General features: G+C 36.2%; 1 protein-coding gene across 1 annotated transcript in view; it reads left to right on the top strand.

Annotated features, from left to right (window-relative positions):
- LOC117721372 (uncharacterized) overlaps positions 1–22,576 on the top strand; it is a 56,409-nt gene that overhangs the window by 2,100 nt on the left and 31,733 nt on the right. Inside the window, exons 2-7 of the mRNA XM_076913742.1 lie at positions 2,736–3,020; positions 3,932–4,206; positions 4,706–4,864; positions 8,117–8,227; positions 9,231–9,647; positions 11,707–11,895. Of these exons, the coding sequence (XP_076769857.1) occupies positions 2,756–3,020; positions 3,932–4,206; positions 4,706–4,864; positions 8,117–8,227; positions 9,231–9,647; positions 11,707–11,895 (1,416 nt within the window). The 5' untranslated portion in view covers positions 2,736–2,755. The remainder of the gene's footprint in view (positions 1–2,735; positions 3,021–3,931; positions 4,207–4,705; positions 4,865–8,116; positions 8,228–9,230; positions 9,648–11,706; positions 11,896–22,576) is intronic.

Raw genomic sequence — 22,576 nt, 5'->3', positions numbered from 1 at the left:
ACAGCAGACACTTCTCCCTGGCCTTTGAATGTATACTTCTCATGCATGTGTTTTTGTGTGGTTTGCTTTTTCATTTATTTTGGGGATAGAGTCTCACAATTGAGAATGGGCATGCACTCCTGATGCTTCTCTCTCTACTTCTCCAGTACTGGGCTTTCATGCATGTACCATGGTACCTGGGTTCTCATTTTCTTTATTAATTCATCCACTAAAAGATATTTACTTTATTCTGTATTTCAGCTATTGCGAATAATGATGCAATAAATATACAAGTGTTATTGTCTTCTGTGTATAGCTGTTTTATCTCCTTTGATTATATAGCCAGTTATTGGAAGAAGTGGATTACACTGGTTGTTATTTTTATATTTGTGGGATTTCTATATTATTTTCTATCATGGGTACACTAAATTATATTTCATCAAACAATGTGTTATATTTCCTCTTTCTCTGAATCCTTTTCAGAATTTATTTCTTATCTGTGTAATAATAAACATTATAAGAGTATATAACTTTGTACATCACTATATATTTTATTCAACTTTTTATATAATTTTTATTTAACTTTCTTTGATAATTAGAAAAACTGAACCATTTTTCAAGAGTGTATGTTTAGTAATTTTTAAATGTTTCTTTATGCCTAAGCATTTAATACAGGTTCAAAGTGACGTATGAAAGCACTTCATAACTTACTCAAACTCTCCTATATCTTCCCCCAACACTTCCACTATCTAACCTCAAATGTTCTCTTTCCTATGTATATGTAAGATAACCCATTACATTAAATTGCTGCTGGTCATGTGTAAATAGATGAGGGATCATCCACTGGAGCTTGGGATTTCTACCTTGGACACACCTTTCAGAAAGAATGATTCTTCCTTATCCCAGCAATTACCATCTACTAATAGCTCTTTAGTAAATGGTAGGAACAAAAGATCTCCACCTGAATCTGTGTCAGAATTATGAATGACTTGATTTAATATGGATGGGTATATGAAAAGTTTTATGGGAATGTGCTATTTCACAATACAAATAAGAAAAAAAATTATAGGTATAATTGGATACATATGAAATGAAGGAAGGCTTAAATAAGAATGGAAATGGGAAAGAAGAAGGTAACAGGTGGGCTAATCAAAACGAAGCGTTTATGAGAAAGCATATAGAAATCCACAAGTTAATAAGATAATTTCAAAAATATACCATAAAATAAGGTAGAACAGAATTGCCTTGTGTGTGTGGTAGACAATGTCACTCCTAGAAAACATGCATTATAAAATGAGCATCACAGTTACAAAGTGGGATTACTTCCCTTCAAGATATTGGCTAATGAGGCCCCAGAAGTCTCCAAAGAAAAACCACAGGCTATTGCCATTGCCCTCAATATAACTGCATACTAAGACTGCATTGCTAAGGATGCCTCTTATTTGACTGTTTAGTTCTTTAGCCCCATTTTACATTGCATTATTTGTGGGGTTTTGAGTAGTCATATTTGCTTTTTCCTTCTTTCTTTCCCTTCTTTCTTTCATGTTTTTTGAGTTTCATGTATTTACAATGTCAGTTTATTTGTCATGGTATTTACAATGTCAATTGTCATTAATATTTGCAATGTCAATATAAATGCAGCTTTTAGAGATATTTTCCTCTATTCTATAAAGATCCCTCGACTTCTGGGATTCGTTGCATAGCCCAGACCTGCCACAATGTGTGGCTCTGTAAATTTACCAGTTTAAAGATGTTGAGCACTAAAGAAAAAAAAAAAAAAGATGGAACAAGTGTTAAAAGGCTCCCAGTCAATAAACATTTTGATTCTGCAGAAGAAAGTCAGAAGTTCTGTAAAGCAACAGTGAAATGAGGCAATGAGAACTGAAAATATACTAATTACCCAGGGGAAAAGATAACATTACAGATGTTACAGAAGACATAATGGGAAAAGGGATGCAGTACTCTGGCCAGAGTTTCCCATATATAATGTAAAAAACCCATTTTCTCATTTGTCACATTAGACATTACTATGGGTTGAATATAAAATGCTCTCCATGGCTCAAGCATTTCAACACTTGGGAAACAACTTTCAATGATATTTTGTGAGGTTGTGAAGCCTTTAGGGCATAGAGCCTACATGGAAGATGTAGGAACACAGGCCCAGGACTAGAGGGTTATAGCCACCTGGGTTCTAACTTAAATACTCTTATTCAACTGTATCTGTAGAAATTTAAAAGACTATCTGGCCACAGATCGGGTCCCAGGCACTAAGAATTACTCACTTTGAGACTGTAAAGCAAAATAAACTCTCTTTCCATATGTTACTTCTGGCAGGTGTTCTTGTCCTAGTGACAAGAAAAATAACCTATACAGCTATAGTAGGTGCAAGGAGTCAGGATCTGACAAACAGGCAACAAGGGAAAGGTTCAGGCACCTAAAGGGAAGAGAAGAGAAGCCACAAGCCAGTACATCTAAGTTCTGGAACAGAGCCGTATCTCCAGACAACTATTAATCACAATTATCCTTGACTCAACTCAACTATCTTTACTAATAACAAAGATTGTTTTAAAAGTTTTCCTAATAAGGCAATTCTTTACTCATATTCCTTGTGACATAAACAGTTATTATGCTGCTCTCTTTCTGTGAACATACCTATTTGCATTACTTCCACACAGCTCACTCATTCCCAGAGACATGCCTTTCTTTGGAAATTTCTGAATACATGTACAACAATTTATGCCAATTTTTTCTTCCAGGCTCACTAACAACTTCAAAGATGGTGAATGAATATAAGAGAATTGTTCTGCTGAAAGGACTTGTACCCATCAGTGATGATTATTTTAGCTTATTTAAGTCACTGATGGCGAGGGATTTAGGACTGAATAGAAAAAAGCAAAAGCAATGCACCAGGGATCAGATTGCTGACAGGATGGAAGACAAGTTCCCAGATGATGCTGGGTTGGACAAGCTAATCAAGTTTTGTAAAGACTTATCAGGTCTTAGAACACGTGCAAGAATTCTTAAAAAAGAGAGATCAAAAGGTAACAAGGAACAAAGAACCACCTTGTCCCTACCAGTGTCTTACTGTCTCTACTCCCTTCATAACCTTGAAGTTCACACACAGCTGTCATATCTTCAGTTTGCACCTCAAAAACCATGGCCAGAATGATCCTTTGGATTGGCTACTGAGGACGTTCTTCTTCCAGTAGATGCTTGTAATTTAAGGAGTATATTTGGTGTGTATATTAAAGACAAAATAGAAGTTGATCAAAGATTGGGGTTCCAGATGTAACATAGATGTTCAAAAGTAATAAATCCAAATTACAAAATTATGATTAAAATTTAAATATACACATTAACAAATCATCTCACCTGTTCTATTATGAATACAAATATAATTATTATCTCTATTAACAAAGATATGTCTATACTTTGATTAAATATAGCCTTAAGAAGGCATGAGGCAGCATTGCCTTTCATAAAACTATTGAGTTGAGTAAACAGATTTTAGAACATTAAAATCCACAATTGCAGTATCTCATTTCATAACTTTATCTCAGATTTCCTTTTACTTGTATCTATTGTTTGAGTGTATTATATACGAAACGTGACCAAAAAGTCAATGTGATAAAATTTTGGATTTTTAAGAGAATGTTGGAGATTGGGAATGTGGAAAGTGTGGCTGAGGTACATGGGCTTCAAGAGTAGAAAGGGTTTCCTCATTTTATATGGGACAAGTAAAGGAAACATTGACTAATGGGAGATGCTATCAAAGGTTGTGCCTTTAGTGCTGTGTTGATACAGTAAGCTATGGAATAAGCATCAATATAAATGCAGCAGAGAGGAAATGGCAGGAAGACTAGACAGTCCCTAGACTATCTATTTTGGTTTATGTGGGCTTTCTTGTTCATGCATATTGTTGTGATAAAAAAAAAAAATCTCCCCATCCTAGTAATGGGAGAAGCATCACTGGAAATAAATAGGCAAGAAGCAGGCCCTGCCATGCCTACATCAACTACAAGCCACATGTTAAAATCTGAAAGAGGGGAGACTTCTACAGCTCATGCAGAGACTTCCACAGCTCATGCAGAGACTTCTACAACTCAGGCAGAGACTTCTACAACTCAGGAGACTTCTACAGCTCATGCAGAGACTTCCACAGCTCATGCAGAGACTTCTACAGCTCAGGCAGAGACTTCTACAACTCAGGAGACTTCTACAGCTCAGGTGAGCCTGAGGAACAGCCGTGGGTTGGCAATCCATAGTAGCAGAGGTGATTCCCCTTCCCCCTGCTCAGCCTATAATGTACTTACTGCTTTATCAGTTTCTCTTTGTGCTTTCATTGAAACTCAGAACAACTAATCACGTGGCATTAATATGTGTTCACTCCTACCATAGACGTCATGAACTTGAAAATCAGGTAGAGCCATGGTTGTTGCATATTTACACAAACATAGTTTTCTAATTCAAATTCAATTGTGTCCTACCATAAAGTAATAATAGAAAAAGTTGTCCATATAACTTTTCTTCTTCCTTTATTTGACAAAACCACTTATGCACACATTTTGATGACTATTAATGATCATATTTTAGACCTGATCAGAAGATGGGTGCTACTTCTGCAAGTTCCCAACATATTCAGGCATAAGAAATCTACTACCTAATAATGAAGACATACTCTTCTCGATTGATTAGACTCATTAACAGGCAATGGATATACTTTCAGAAAAGAAAAAATATGAGTAAAGAAAAGACTGGAGTGAAAAAGACCAAGGCATCTATGCGACCAGATCAGCCTCCCTGTTCTAAAGAAGACACAGCCAGGAGGCAACCATCAATAGCCCAGGTGTCATCTTCAGCTTCATCTAACATTTCTTTGGCTAAGGTACAAGTTTTCTGCTCCCCTTTCATTTCTTCAATACAAATATCAGGAACATATCTTAAAATTCTGACCATGCCCCCCATTTACCCCTGAGATTTAATTAATCATATATACACAGAGACTGGATATGATATGATATAGATTATCATGCAAAGACAGAAACAGTTGCAAAAATATGTAATACAAATATGGAATTTGCTGACTCATAACTTTTTGTTTAGATGAGAACACTTAATGAACTTGTTACTTCTGTCAATGAGGAGTTGGTCTGCTAGTTTTGATTCCAGGTAGGAAGAGGAAAGCAAAGAGTCTAGCACATGCAGGTGTCAATAACAATGGACTCCATTTTGCCTCTCTTGTCCACTCACATATCTTCCTTTTATATGACTAACCTGTTAAATTTTTTGACGCATATTAGGATACTCACTTCTTCAGAACAGTTGACACATTGTATAGCCATTCCATCTTAAAGTATTGTAAACATCCAAAACCATCTATCCTCTGAATTTAAGTGTTGGTATCTTGCTCTAGCCTTAATCTAGCCCTCCAGAAGTCCTTTTCACACTGGGTTACAAATGGATAGTATAGTCTTATTTTATTATCAGTTATGACACAGAACTAATGTTTGTTTTCACATTTTGCTGTGCATTTTTAAGATTACAGTTTGCCTATTTTTCCTATAGATACTTACAAACCTGAAATTTCTTTGAGTAACAGAAATATAAAATGAACAGCACAGCTAAGAAGGATAGATGAGGGCTATCTTGTCCAGTTAAAGCTCTGATAGATATTTTGTGAGGCTTAGCGGTCATGAAACAAAAAAATAATACAGCTGAGATGGGAGTAACTAACCATTTTTTTTTTATTGGATTTAAGGCCCACTCCAAGAGATGCAACCCATAGCAGACACTGCTAATGTGGTCAGGAATCTGAGACTAGACAGGTCATGTGCCTAGGAGAAAACCTACTACTATTATTCTACTAAAGGAATATAACAATAACATAAATCCTAATGATATGTTGTCATACCTATAGAGCAGTGCCTCATTCAGAGCATCATAGATGTTTCTTGCCATAGGTGGGAATTGACACAGAGACCCACACATAGCCTGTGTTCACACAGTGAGAGATTCTAGAGTATTTAGTCTTCAATAGAATGTCTTTATCAAAGCTGTCTCAAGACTCAGGGATCTATGTGGAAGAGAAGGATGACTCCAAGGAAACAGTTTCTTTCAGACCATTCATAGGTTATGGTGATGACTGTTTGTATCATGTTAGAAAACACTATTCACTTCTCCTTGGGTCTGTTTAGACAGCAACACTCTCTCCATATATTCAAAATCTATGAAGCTCATAGCTTTTCATTACTTTACATATTGTCTTAGACACTCTTTTCTCCATTAAAATATGCCATTGAAATCCAATGAGCTCAGACCACTATACAGAAAAGAGGCCATTACAGTTATGTGGACCTAGTTGCATATGAACTTACTTTCATTTTAAAGCCAAATTTATAATGATTAAAGTTTTATACTTCTTCTCTAAGATTAGAAAAGTATAATGAAGGCCCTAACTAAATCTGTTGCCTCAAAGGCAAGTGTTTCCCATATACATAGTTTTATTTAACTGGAATTATTGTCATTTTAAAGTTCTAAACAAAGAATCAAAATTGGCTTCTGACATACTCTGGCACTCTGTCAACCAAGCTACATCTCCATCTACCAGAATTCATGATGTGGGTCATTATTTTAATATGCTTGTCACACAGTTTCATCCACATCATCAGAAGGTGTGGGGACTGGGCTCACTGTGTGCTGTAGAGAACATATAAAAAACGGATTTAATATTTAATAGATTAGAAATGCTAAATGAAGAAAAGTCCAGAAACACGAACTAATTTTACTGCAAGCTTAGTTTCCCACAAAATAACATAAAGTAGAACCAGATTGAGCAAGATCTGGCAAGTTTTGTAAGATACTTTGAGCAAGCATTTTATCCCAGACCAATGACAATTCAATACCTGGCTTTTGTTTTTTTTTTCTTTCTGCTCTTTCTTTTCTTTTTTTTTTTTATTTTTATTTGAGGATATGCCTCCACCTACCCCCTGACTCCCACCTCTCCACCCTCGAATTCCCACCCACTCGGTGTTCATCCTTCATGGGACCAAGAATCTCCTCTCCCACCTTGTGGGGCAGAAATCTCGAGGGCCAGGGGAGGGGGAGGGAGTCCAGCGACAGAGCCTCAGGGCGGTCTGGCACCAGGGCTTCCCGCACCGCCAGTGGAGGATCCCACATTCCCCACATTCACACAGCTGTCGGTGGGCGGGCCAGCAGCTGCATCAGCAAGGTTCCAGGGTTCCAAAAGCTGGGAATCAGGCGGAGAGACCATGGACACGTGGAGTCCGGTTTTCCAAAGCTTTTATTGTTCATGGCATGGTGAATGGATGCAGGTGTTGTGCGCTTCCCCCCCTCCCCCGCCAAAAGCCAGGGGAGACCAGTCTTATAGGGAAGGGAGAAAGGGGAGGGAATAACTTAATTAGCTACGCCCCTGGCCTTTTGATAATTCATTAATATTTAAATCTCTGGAGGTAGAGACTTGTTAATCACGCCCTCTACCTGTCCTACCTGACTGAAAGTAACAGGTTAAATGGAGTTACCTTGTCCAAGGCCCAACACCACCTATGCCTGACAAGGCCATCCTCCCATTCATGTACAGATGGAGTCATGGGTCCCTCATTATGTGCTCCCAGGCTGGTGGTTTAGCTGACAAGAGCCTGATATAGCTGTCTCCTTAGAGGTCTGCCAGAGACTGACACAATCAGAGGCCAATGCTCACAGCTAACCACTGATCTGATCAAGGGTTTCCCAATACATTGCTTTTAAGAGAAGTTGTTATATTGATTCTGAAGGGAGAAGGCTATATGTTAGAAATTCCTAAGTGTGGGCTAAAATACTTCCTTCAGCCCAGGAGAAAACTGGCAGGATAAATGTCCTCTTTTCAGAAGAGAAAATGAAAAGATGTATTTGGTGTGATTCTTAAAAACCATTAATCAGGATTTTAAAATATCTCATCCTATTTTCCTTTAAAAACAGAAAAACACAATCATCAAAATCATAGTATCATAAAGACAGAGGGTCCCCATGAAAAGCACAAACTGTAGAATTCTCAACAACCAACAACTTCCCAGATGCAAGTGAAATTCTGACTTTTGAAGGATTTTCAGTAATTGCTTCTAACAGCCTTCTGTCTTCTCAGAAGCCTCTAGAAGGACACTTGGATTTAAAGATGTCCCCAGGCTCTTCAACATCACCTTCCCAGAATGCTATTCCAGGGTCTACAGCAACATATCACAGCAATTCATCCGAGGTAATGACCTTCTCTTCTCACAATGTAATAAGAGATTAGCACAACTTAGAAGGCTTCTTCATTAGTCTTTTATCTAAATAATTACTAATTTTTATTGTGTATAGTTACCGATCCTTCCCTAAATTCAATTGTAAAATACACTGTATAGTTCTCTCTACTGTTATCTATTATCTAAGTCAATGATCACCCAGTCATTCCTATTCCATAAGGAGTTTAGATACTTGATTTAATTTTACACCTTGCATTTTGTGTTAAGTGTAGTTTTCATATTGTGAACCACTGCTTACTATAGCGGAAATGTACTTCCTGATGATAGAACACACTGATGAGGACTCAGAGTAAAATCCTGCCACCCACAGGGTGAAGTCTGTATACATTTCTAGGTAAGACCACAGAGAATGCTGCTAGTTTGTAGTTACCTCCCTGTGCCTTCCTATACCCAGGTTGGCCATACCTGCTAGCATGCCTCCTCTTTTAGTCCCTCAGTGTTACCTGTGTTTAAAGCGCTTTCCAGATACACAGAAATGGAGAAGGATACTGAGGAGGTGGTCAAAGTTCCAGGATTGTCTTCAGTGCCTGTTATTAGGCAAAAAGAAGAGCTTCTAGCCCAAACCCTTATTGTTTATCAATGTTTGAGATGATATTCCTGTGGCTGCTGACCTAACCCTTTTGCAAAAAAGCTCTATTTTTTTTTAGAAAATATTTTGAATTAAAATCTTCAAAATGTTCCTAATTAGAAAACTCAACTAGAGCACTGAAGGCTTTGGATGCATTCCCCAGAAGTATAATATCCTTATCTACCATGTATAATTTGTGTTAACTGGAATCACTAGGTTATGATTTACAGAAATTTTAAGTAAATATTTAGGTAAATATACATTTCATCCTTTAGCTAGGCTATAATATGGCAACCATTGTTTATATCTGTCCATTCTATCCAGTGGGATTGCTCCTTATGATCTGTCTAAACAATATCGTTTTATACAATGTGTGTTTTATGTAGACACCAAGGAGAAGAACTGTACCAAGGGAGCCTTCTGAAGAAGTAGGTTACCATCATGGTCCCAAACAAGTGATGGTGTTGAAAGTAACAGAACCATTTACATATGACACTGAAGAAGATAAAAGGATGTTTCATGCTACAGTGGCTACTGAGACTGAGTTCTTCAGAGTGAAGGTTTTTGATGCAGCTCTAAGGAGCAAGTTCATCCCAAGAAAGATCATTGCAATATCAGATTATTTCGGGTGCAATGGGTTCCTGGAGATATACAGACCTTCCTGTGTGTCTGATGTGAACGTTGACCAAACAATGGTTATCTCAAAAAGACTGAGACAAAGAGCCATTGCAACTCCAAGAATTTCTCATCTTTTCTTACAAACAAAGGGGACATTTGTGAATGGAGAGTTTGCAGTGATTAAGGTAAGCCATTGCATTATTTGTAAAATTTCTTCTGCAATTTAAGATTTTAAGTTTTAATTTGTTCAACTGGAATTTGCTCAACTTACTTAAAACAGGAAACCATTGCCTTCCATAGCAGAAAGTGACCAGGCAAGGTTTTCTCACTTTGGGGACTGCCATGATCTCTTACCTTTTTTTTACTCCAGGTACAACCAAGAAAATTCTCTAGAAAGAGATTTATCAATAACCTTTGCCATTTTCCTGGCTATGACAATTCTTCTATAGCCACCCTAGTCCCAGATACTGTTCAGTTTATAGCACAGTTTCTTTTAAGATTTTATTTCTTCAATAGCTTTCTTACTTTTATTAGGAGCACCTCAATTGTGAATAAGGAGCCAAACTCCTAGCTTTGATACACTTTGAAATGATGAGTATAAGAAACCAAACAGATTATTCTGACCTAGAATGAAGCCATGTCCAACTAGCCAGGATTATATCTTTAAAATGTTCTCATTCTCATATTCTTTCTTCTTTTATCAAGATATTTTGATAAAGTGACCATTGTCTTAAATAATGAAAGGGAAGTTTAACAGAAAAGTTTAATTTCAGAGTTTATAACTGTACACAATAAAGTGGAGAAATTTAAAGATTTCTGTAATTTTGGAGTGTTTTTTTAAATGCCAATGCACCAATTCATTTGTATGCTTGTTCAATGGATGATTTCTTAATTCTATGTATATGAATATATAGTTCTGGTTTTTTTTTTTTTTTTTTTTTACTTTTTATCTATGCTATCTTTGACTGTGCTGGTACATTCAATTACACAGTAAGTAAACTAAGTGGGATACAAACTAAAATATCAGAAAAAAATGCTGTAGTGACTTAACCTTTGTGATATTTGGAGTAGAGTGAATCAAGGTGTGCACTGAGTAAATGTGACCCATTTTTAAAGGAGTTGTGTGTGTATGGATATGTGTGTACACATGTGCGTGCATGTATGTACATGTGTGTGCATGTATGTGTGCTTCTGTGTGCATGTATATGCATGTATGTGTACATGTGTGTGTGCATGTATATATGTGTATGTGCATGTGTGTGCATATGTGTCTATCTATATATCTGTGTATGTGTTTGTGTATCTATTTCTTATGTTATTTATTTCTTTTTGTCTGTTTTGTTTTATCCCGGTTTCTTTGTCTTTTTAAACTGCCTGTTTGTTTTTTTAATTGAGAGATGTAGAGATGGCAGAGTGGGTAGGTGAGAAGTATCTGAGAGGAGGTAGGTAAAGGGAAACTATGATCAGAATATACTATATGAAATAACTTTAATTTCAATAAAAGTTTAAAATAAGTAAAATAAAGTAGGCTTATAATAATGTTCCCCAACCTCACAATGAACCACAAGTAACCTTCTCAGGCTTCTTAGATAAACCTACAAAACCTGCAATGGTAATCAGATTGGTTTTGTTGCTTACTTCTGTTTTTTTTTTTTTTTTTTTTTTCCATTATTGACCCTTTTCATGGGATCCTTAATAAATCTCAGCTATTCTGATATGTTACCACTAGAGCATAGAAAGACACTTATTCTTCTCAGTAGATAAAGACCACAAGCCAGTAAAGCTTAAGAGTGGTTTTCAAGGGCTGGACAGATGGTTCAATCATTAAAGGCTAGGCTCACAAAACCTCAAGAGTGATTTCCAAGAAAAGGTTTGTTCACTGAAATAGCCTAAATTATTTTGTTCCTGTAATTTTACTTTTTCAGTATTTATTTTGTCTGTGAGGGTTGAGAAAAAACACAAAGGTCATGGAACTAGTTTTGAGGTTGGAAGGCAAGTTTCAGGACTCTACCATGAGTCCTGGTAATTGAGCCCAGGTCAATTGAGCCAGGTGCTTGAACACAAGCACCCTTGCCCACTGAGCCATCTCACTGGTGATTGTATCTGCAATTCTAAACCTAAGAGACAAAGTTGCCTTGTTGTGGACAGGTTTATGTTGACACATTTTATTTCTCATAGATGTAACACACTTTGACATATTTCCTAGAAGATTCAATGTTAATTTGTTTTTGTTTTTTTTTTCAGAAAACTGAAAGGAATAACTTCATTTACTATGGAATTGAAGATGATACAGGGAAAATGGAAGTGGTGGTTTATGGACGACTCACCAATATCAACTGTGAACCAGGCAGTAAACTTAGACTTGTCTGCTTTGAATTGAATTCCACTGAAGATATGTGGCAGCTGAAGTCTGTAAGGCACAGTTACATGCAGGTACATGCTGTAGAAAACACTGTTCTTCCTACGAATTATATATATATTTAATACTCTAGTAAAGCTTGGCTTTTGACATTACATAGAAAATCCAATAGGTGGAGGAAAAATTAAGGTTTGCTCATTTAACATAAGTTCATTTATATTATTTTATAAAGGTTTTTAAATCATAATAAGGAAAACAAATTCAGAAAGACTCAAACATTGTTATATGTTTAGCTAATTGATTTAAAAGAAAACTATCCCATTTATCAAAGCATAGAGAATATTTGAAAAGAAAATTAGGGTGACCAAAGACTAAACACAAAGAACCTCAGGCTCTTCACTTACAACATGGAAATACTTTCTGTTGCAGAGGATCATGAACAGAAATAATAAGTTCCCATGAATGCCCAGAGAAAATCAGATGACAGGGTATTGCAATAAATCTCTAACCCCAAAAATCCTGTGCAAAGAACACACCACACCACTCAATTATAATATTTATAAGCTGCATAGCTGGATTGGGCAAATAAACCATGACACTATTCCCCAGCTATGAGATCACTTGCTACTTGCCGATTCTCCAGGACATGTGGTTCTGCTCCATCTTCTTTCTGCCTCCTCTTCTGTCTTCCTCTGTCTCCTCCTTCTTCTAGTCTGCCTCTCTCCCTCCTCTCTTCTCTCTCTGAAACCTCCTGCCTCAACTTCCCCTGACACTGCCCAATCACAGGCAGTTTATTTGGACTTTATTTGACCAGTTAAAATGGGGAGAAAGTTCACAAGAAATCATCTGAGTAGTAAACTACTCCTCATTGGGACAGCCCTCTTGAGGAAGTGGAATTAACATCAAAATAAAACAGCACAAGGACAATCCACAACAAGCAGCTAAAATCCACCCTCCTTGTCTTACTTACACACATCTGTGTGGGATTCATTTTATACACATACACACACACACACACACACACACACACACACACACACACACACAACCTATTACAATGTAAACAAAAGAAACATAAGTGACTTATGTTTCTTTCATTTCATTCACATAGAAATGCTCTTACACTATCATTGTTCTCCAAACCATCAGCCATTAGTCAAAATTCCAATCCTTCCCCCATGGCAGCAAAGCTTTTTTCCCTCTTCCCAACCTCCCTGTTCAATGAAACTCTACAACTCAGTCCTTACCTCAGGCCTTGCAACACTTTCCTTTCTCCTGTACCCTCTGTAACACACCCTGATCTTCCACCTATGCTCACATAGTAGGAGTAACTAGCTAATTTTACAATCCCAGGCAAGGAAAGAAAACTGACTCCAAGTACAGAGATTCACTTAAGAGAAGAATAAGAAAAGAGCATATGAGACTTGTGGTGAGTAGTCAGTAAGAAAAGAGTGGAAAGAGCTGTATTTCAACTGATCCAACTTCACTGTTTTCTTCTTTAAGGTCATCAATGCTAGAAGGTAAAGAAAAGCCACTCACCACAGATTCAGTTATGAGAACCTGTCTGGAACCATACTTCTGAAAACCTGGATGCTAATGATACTGTTTATGGAGATAAGATTCAAATACAGAAAATAGATGTGCATATGGCCTGTTGAAATACCAGCCCTATAAAAACCAGCTTTTAATTCTAGGAAATGGTGCTTTCTTATATTCTTTATGCATTTTTCTATTATTTAAATTCCATATTTTGTCTATATAACTTCTATAATTGTTGATTTGTAAATTTTTATACCTAAAAGTTTTTTTAAAAAAAAAAAAAAAACCACATTTTCTGTAAAGCAGTGTGCCTTTGGGAATATCTTTTAACCATTTAACCATGTGGGAATTCCTGTAAGATAAAATGATTCTCAGATAAAACTGGAGAACACAGGCTTCAAATGTGCTGTTTAAGGACAAAGCATGTCAGGAAGAAAAAGACTATGTGTTTTCTGCCCATAAAAACCAAGGTATTAATAAGATGGAAAGAACGTTGAACTGAGCCTTGAGTGTAGCTTCCAAAACTAATATGCCGAGGACAGGATAAAGTCTTCATACCCTTTATGCTGAGTAATGTGAGTAAATTATAGAGTTCAGTTATTTGGAAAAAAATCCCCAAATAAGGTGTTTAGAGTGGGGCATACTATTTTCAATAGTAATCAATCACATCTTCAGTTCCAGGGTGAAATAAAATCACTGGAAACCTTTAAAGCAAAATGAAGAAGGCTTATGATAAAATAAATCAAAGGAATTAAGAAATTAGTATTCCCAGAGAGGTCTTTCTAGAGTACTGCTTACTTCTCTCACTACTATGAAAACTTACTTGATAAAGCAACTGAAGGAACAATGAGTTTATTTTTGTCCATGGTTTAATGGTGGAGAAGGGTCAGGTGGCTGGCCATGTGCCTGCAGCAGGAAGAGAGAGGTAAATTCTAGAGTTAATATTTCCCCCTTCCCTTCTTTTCTTCCTCCCTTCCTCCCTCACCCTCTATCTTCAATTTCTTCAGTTAAGGATCTGAACCTATTCAATGATACCACCCACACTTAAGATGCGTGTTTGTAAATTCCTTAATGCAGTCTAGAAACCTTCTCTAGCACATGCTCAAAGGATTCAGCCAAGTGATTCCTGATCCTGTAAGGTTTACAATCAATATTCACAGTCACACAGAGCAATGATGTGAAGCCGATGTAAGGAGCATAGATAGGGGTTTGACAGCAGAAATATAGGCAGGAAGAGGCAAGAGCTAAGGTTGAGTGCCTCTCTCACCTTATAAATCCATGTCTTAGTCCTCATTCTAATGATCCTGGAAATCTGAGCTTAACAGGATGTGTTTAATTCACAGTCTCTTCTCATTTATGGATTAAGGTCACTAGAAAGCAGAACTTCGTTTGTTTTTCTTGTATTATTTCTTGTGCCTTAGCTTTGCTCTTCCAGCATGTGAGGGACAGACAGACTGTAGTGTAGCACCTTGACACTGCACTCTTCTTGTCAAATAACCACGATGCACTTCCCAGCTTCTGATCATTGTCAACATCTACTGTGTACACAAAACAGTCTGCAAACAATATGCCAGAAACCTATTGGCAACGTGGGCACCCACATACATCAGATAGCAAATATATATGCTATGAACCTTGAAAATGATTACCGTCCTTAGAAATACCTTCATTGAAATCTTATGTATATTCAAATATGTCACAGAACCTTCTTGATACCATGAAAGATGGCTTAGTCCAGCCTAAAGTGATTTGAGTAAATGTATGTCCAGACAAATTGTGTCTTTAAACTGAACTTTGATGATGGATATCCTGTTTACCATCTCCTTCCTAATGTATACATGTGTACATAATCAAAATAAACTGCTCTGTGGATAGGGACATGCATGAGGAGTCAATGCCCACCTAATCTAAGCCTATCCGCTGAAATAAAGACTCACCTGTGTTACATCCCTTCAGCAAAACAACTTCTTGTCTTGAACACTATGAAAGAAACTCCAAGCAAAACCTGGAGCCAGTGAATACCTTTACTTATGTGGCCCACAATTGCTCATCACAAAACTGCTTTCTGATCTGTACTGTCATTTTGCTTTGAATAAAGTTTCACTGCTTCTATACAAATCTGTGTGAGCCTTACCCCACATCTTTGAAGAAAAGGGCAAAATTTTGGAAATCTCTGGCTTAGCCTCTGACCATCACTGTATCCATAACAAAGATACAGAAAAAAAAAAAAAGAAAATTCTCATCAAATACCAAAGATTAGGTCTTCGATTTCCAGGCTTCCAGAAATGTGAGTAATGTATTTATTCTCCTTATGTAACACTCTATCTGTATTGTGCTAATACAATAAAAAACAGACTTAGACAGAATGAAAATGTGTGTTCCATAATAATGCAACACAGAGAATTGTATCTTATATAAACCATATATATATATATATATATATATATATATATATATATATATATACATATATATATATATATATATTCTATGAATGCTATGCAATAAAGACAAGCGTGACAGAGTCTATCAATATACAATGGTCTGGAACTATCATATATCTACATTGTGTGACAATATTCCTGAGAAGATATAAATAAATGTCTAAACACCCTAGGCCAAAGTTCGTATACCACCAAAGTTCAATTTGGTGAACCAACAGGATTCATTTTTATTGTGGTTCTTATAAGAATATTGATGAGGCATTACTTAGAGGAGCAGAAATGACCCAAAGAAAGCAATGTCACCAGTCTACCCCAAAGTGAGTATCAGCTTACAACAGCTAAAAATCTGGGGTATGCTCCACAGCCTGCAGACAGTACAATGAACTGGAGAGTGCCCTCTTAGGGAAATTCAGTGGCTCTAAGCCTTTTCCAGACAGCTTGGTTCATCTCCACTCTTTCCAGGCTTATTTAGCTTGTCCTAGGGTTTCTATCAACATGCCTGACAGCTTATACATCTTGGGAGAGAGAGGACACTATTATATCTGGTTTCCAGGACTTCCTGAAGTCTCTAAGTTGTTCACTTCTTGGCCTTAATGCTCCTCCAGGCAGAATGGGAAGCTTCACCCATTCTTAGAATACCCTGCTATTCTACATCCTTTGTAACACCATGTGTCTTAACAAGGTTTCCTCTAAGGTGAAAGATATTGATCTGGGAGGATACTGTTATATAACAGTCCCTATAATGTTTACATAAGGACTCACCTTCTCTCCTGCCTTAGTTTTGCCACTCAAAGTTCAGAGAAAGACCAGTGACATTGTTATCAATTTCTTCTGTGACTTTTGGGCAAAAAAAAAAAAAAAAAAAAAATGCCCAACACAATGATATCATGATCATTACAGTGGTAACAGTGGTAACCAATTGGTTCCAGTCTGGATTTGAGGCTTGCTACACAACAGAGTTTCATACCTAGCATTAAACATGTCAAAACCTCTCACCTAGAGGCCAGTAGGCCCTAGAGAGGAACCACATAATGTATTGACAGTTTCCCTTTAAAATATTCATGTTTCTTTCCACAGATTAGTGCTACTCTCAGCCTTGGTCAGAGAAGATGCTTTTTACTGTGAGTTGTTATTAATTCCAGTGACTCAGAGCTAGGAACTCAGTTAGCAGGTATTGGGCTCTCTTCTTTAATTGGGACTTCTTTGAGCAAAAAGAATGCCAGTGACTTAGGCAGCCAAAAACCCTTATATCAGTGTTGGCTGTTTAGAACACTATACATATAAATTGAGAATACTGCATAATTTTAGGTTATGTCTTCAGCTCTCAAAGGTGCAGCTTCAATAATTTTATTTCAAATACTTTATTTCAGGCTTCTGGTTTTTTTTCTGTCATAAAACTTGAAGAATCTACATGAACTGGGAATCATTTCAATGTAAACCAGACCAAGAGCACTTTCTCAACACCAAGTGCAAAGACTCCATTGATTGGTGCAAACAAGAAATTTTACATGTATGTGATGCACACTGTAATAACTTTACACAAATCTTTTTCTAGCTGTTGTTAGTAAGTAGCTTAGGATTACTATCTGAACCTGAGAGAAACTGTCCTGTAGAAACATTTATAGAAATATGAGCTTAATCCCAATGAAGAGATTCACTATGGTGTCTTCTGTCTTTCTTTCTTTCTTTCTTTCTTTCTTTCTTTCTTTCTTTCTTTTCATTTCATTTTCAGCATAGTTTGGTAGTAAAGGTCATTCTTGTAACATGAAAAAAGGATCAACTCCATTCAGTCATTTCTACTAGCCCATCTCCATCTCTTCATGATTCTCTGATGACTCAAAAAACTTCTCTTTACCAGGCATTGCAGAGTCAACATACTTGACTGAAATACACATTGGCTACCTGTGCCTTCCTCTCCTTTCTCCATTCTGGTGTTGTCAAAGGACACTTGATTATTTTACAAAATTTAAAAATATACACAGGAAAAACTACTGAACTGTAGCTGCCTGCAGCTATGGGAAACCAGGTTCTCCTGAAAGAAAGCCTGGGAAAGAATGGGAATGGAGGGTGAGAGAAACGTGGGGCCAAGACAAAGTATTCTGATCAAGGCCCCAAGTTTAATATTTTGCTTTCACATATAAAGGGGAAGCCCCAAAACCCAGAGTCTCTTCTAGGTTCAGCCCAGGGGCTGGGTAAAAAGATAGCAGTCCAGAAGGTGTCAAGGCTAGCTCAGCAGGCAGTCCATTCTTCTTAGCTGAGGTAGCAGACTCCAAGGCACCAATGCTGGTAATGCAATGCATTTCAGGTCCTACTGTTGCTTGGTCTATTATGGTGAAAAGGCTTGCAGGCCTGCTCAGGCCTGGGGGAAGAGCAGTGTTCCCCCCTTAATTTTTTAAGATGGCAGTGCCAATATCTAGATGGGGCACAATATTTTATCCTGTCTAGGGTCTAGAGTGGCCAGGTGACCATGCCTGGCTTAGGTTGGTGCTTATATTACTCCTATATTACCCATCATTGAGGAAATCATACATAGCATATTGATGTATGCCTCTGCCTTAGGTTTATAGGAGCTAAAAATTACTCCTATAATTACCTGTCATTGAGGAAAACATACATAGCATAATGATGTATGCCTCTGTCTTAGGTTTATAGGAGCTCAAAACAATCTTACATGTCATTGACTAACCGGCCATCATTGGCACACTCTTTAGACCCAGACCACATTCAGACCAAAGGACATGTGGGCATGCACTAGATGCAGTTCTTCACAGTGATGTGTAACTGTCATGATGAATAGTTGAGCTTGCTGAGAGTGATCCTGTGTGAGGGCAACCAATCTGCTTAAAATACAAGGTTCAAAGGTTAAAAGCAACATGATTATCCAATCAATGTAGAAAATAAGGTTGGAAGTAGAAGTATTTCAGTATCTAATCCAACTGCTAATTAGCAGGGATCAGACACAAGTCTAGCCACCAGGTATACAGTGGGTGGCTTTAAGTAATGATAAAAAACACTCTCCATTAAGAGTGGAGATTATATGCCAAGTTAAATCAGCTGGTTGATAAAGATTTTGAGCCATCTTTATCATTAGAATCATAATTATTAGGCTCAAGATCTGTGTCCACTTCACGACCAGTCTTTCAGGCAGCCATCAGGCTCCAATTTCTTTTTTTGAAAAATGTACACTGACCCACAACCCCAAATTAGAACAGAATTGGGACCACACCAAGTATTAGTTAAGGGGTCTCTCCACAAGACCCTGGCAAATGAGCTAGAAGTAACTGGATGCCAGACTGCAGACTGACCTTTAGCATCAGTTTGCAGAAAATTTAAAACAAGACAAAAGCAAGGTGTGCTTTTGGTGACCTTGTTGGGTATAAGTCCCCTCTCGAGTTTAAAAAAGCCATTTTTTTAGAATTACCTGTAAAACCAGGGAAGAAGCACCATTAACTGTTTCCCCCACATTTAGAGAGTTATGAAAATATTATTTTAAAGTTCCATAACCTCTCTTTCACAATTTCTTGTCCTTGAGGGTAAGGAAATATCAGTAATATTAAATTGTCAACAAAACATCTCAAATGTTTGACTGTAGCCAAATAAATGTAATAGTCAGTTCCATTATCTATCTTAATCTGATATAGAACACCAAGCACAGGAAAATAATATAGGCAATAACTAATTATATTTTTAACTGCTTCTCTTGTTAAAGTAGTTGCAACTAGAAAGCTCAAAGGGCATCAAGTCACATGTAATATTTTAATTTTTTAATTGAAAAATGAGTAGCATCTATTTGTCAAAATTGATTACATATAAGTCCTCAAGGCTTAATACCATTATGAAAAAATTGAAGATATTGAGAACAAGTTTTTGTAATTTAACTTGCACACCTTTTAGAAATGCCAAATTATTGTCTCAAGCTATTATTATTTTGATGTTGTAAAGAATAAGACTGTATGGCCAATTATTTTTGAAAGGCCTATAATGTCTAGTATACAAATCTGTTCTAGCATTGCCCTAGGGTTCAGGCAGTCCAATGAGCTTTTAAATGTCTTATAAAGTTAAGAAACAGTACATGTTTTGTAAATTAAGCTGTATTTTTATAAATAAAATTTGAGAATTAGCTATATCTAAAAAAGAGACAATTTTAAGCAATTATAAATCATGAGCCATATACTGGCTATGAGTATATAAATTGAAAGCTTGATTTTTTAGCATTTCAAACGGTGGCTACAACACATAATTTAATTGTGTTGAAGCAGGGAAAACTCAAGAAAATAAACATGTGATTTATTTACATATACTGTCTTCTTAATAGATGAGGCATCTGTAAATATAATAAATACACAGCAAACATCTTTTCTATGGTCTGCATGCATAATAAATTTTTGGAAATATAAAAGCATGCATAGAGAAAAATTGTAACAAATGATTATCAAATTTGTCTAAAATGTTTGTCATGTAATAAGCCAAATATCATTATTTTTAATAACCAATTTAATTGCTATTTGGAATAAGGAATAAACCTTTTATCCAAAATGCTTTTAGGATTCTATTATATAATCTTATATTAACACAATTATAATTTTATAATAAGATGTTTAAACTTTACTTGTAGATGAAGAAAGATGAATCTACATTAATGGTTTCTTTTTCCAAAGGGCTGCTGTGGGCATATGAGTAGTAATAACACAAACAGCCAACAATTTTTTATAGTCTATATAATTTATCTGTTGATAACTAACAACTTACTCTACTTTCAGCAAAGCTATCTCTCCTTTATAGTTAATTGTCAAGGGGAATTAGGACTTACATCCCTTTGAAAATATCAAATAGAGGTTTAAATCCTCCTATGGTAAGCTTAAGATAAGATTTTAGCTAATTAATATCTCTTAACAACTTTTAAAAATCACTAAACGTGAATCAAGATAAAAGCAAACCATTTTTTTTTTTTTTGCATATCCACTTACAAGCCAGAAAAGGGTGCTAGATCCACCACAAATGGTTGTGAGCCACCATGTGTTTGCTGGGAATTAGATTTTTATACTTTTAATTATAAGTCTAGCCTTTAATGGCTGAGCCATCTCTCTAGCCCCAACTATCTTTTATTAGAATTTTCTGTGCCACAATCTGTTTAAGATATAACTGAGGTCTCAAATATTGAAAAGATACTGCCTTTGAATCTTTTTTGTAGCAACCAGTAATTCAAAGTTTTTAAAGCTCATTATATTGGCTTGCAGAAAAAAGTCTTTAGAGAGAACCGCTAATAAAGTATCACACAATGAATAATATACACTAAAAGATTTAAACTCTCAATTTTTTGTATTAAAGCAACAAATATATATATGTAAAGCAATTAACCATTCTTTGAGGCAAACATTTCTAACAACATCACTTCATGGGATCTCAAAAATTATGAATAAATTTACTGACTGCAAACCTCCCACCTTTACCAGAAATGTAAAGGAATGGTATAAAAACATCTTTTATATCTATAATAATTCTATAAGCATTTGCTGAAATAGCAGCTGGAGTAGGCAAGTTAGGCTGTAATTCCCCATTAGTTTCATAAATCTGAAGTTTGAACTTTGTTTTGGATTAATTCAATAACCAATCTTTTTAGCTGAGTGAGAATATCAGATAAAAGCCAACCTGATCCTCTAATAATTGTTACATATATTAGAGGAACCAAAAGCATCTCATTTTTAACAACTTTGGAAGAAAGCAGATGCAAAGGAACTAAGACAAATTGAACAAATTTTGTCAGCAGGTACAGTTATAACTCATGGAGGAAAGAAGGCATAATTTTAATGTCTCCAGCATAATCATAACTCTCGTCCCACAGACTGTTATAAAGTCTTAGATTTATCCCTCCTCTCTCAAAAAGCAAGGAAGGCAAAAGACAAATTCCAGTAAACACATTTCTAGGACCTGGTCATGAAGGCCCAGGACAAAAGGAATGTTTGACACCTACCTGAGCTTCTGCAGAGCTTGGTCTGCATTGTCTTAATTCAAATGTAAATGCTATTAATCTCTGGTCTGTTTTCTGAGGCCTGGCCCTTTTTGTAGGCCTGAACTGCACTGCAGGTTTTTTTTTTTTTTTTTTTTTTTTTTTTTTTTATTTTAATATAACTCTACATGCTGTATCTTTTTCTCTAAAACATGGGCAAATCAAAAAGTCTCAAACTCACAACTGAACTACCAACTATAGCCAATGGAATACTGGCAGTTTAACTATGTTTTTAAGCCTCTTTTGCAACATTAGAGTATAACCATAATTTTGAGAAACAAACCCAATTTTTAACGATGTAAGCAATCTATTTTCTCTAAATCCAACACCAAGTAGATTAACTTCATGTTACAAATTTTTGCTGCCAATTTTTATATATGAATACATGATATTGAAGCTTTTAATATCTCACTAAAGAGACATTGTTTCTAAATCTTATCTTTATACATCTGGTTTCTGAATGACTCTAACCCTGAGTTACCAATCTTAAGCCAACCTTTTTTTACCAAGGTAGTAAATTTTTAATCATATCCAATAACTTATAGCCAATAATTTATGAGCAAGATATGTAGAATATATTTATACCTTAAAACCAATTAGAAACAAAAATGAAGTGACAATACATCTTATATATTTAGACCACACAAAATTTCTCGCTTTTTCTAGTTGTAATTTCAAGAGAGAAGCAACTTGTCACAGAAATGGTTTCTAAGACAAACAACTCTTAACTTTCTTATTGAATCCAAAAAACCTGCTGGTGCCTTT

This window comes from Arvicanthis niloticus, chromosome 16 (genome assembly GCF_011762505.2).
Source record: "Arvicanthis niloticus isolate mArvNil1 chromosome 16, mArvNil1.pat.X, whole genome shotgun sequence".
Lineage (NCBI taxonomy): Eukaryota > Metazoa > Chordata > Mammalia > Rodentia > Muridae > Arvicanthis > Arvicanthis niloticus.
Note: the sequence above shows the minus strand (reverse complement) of the source record. Positions and strands in the feature narration are given on the sequence as shown.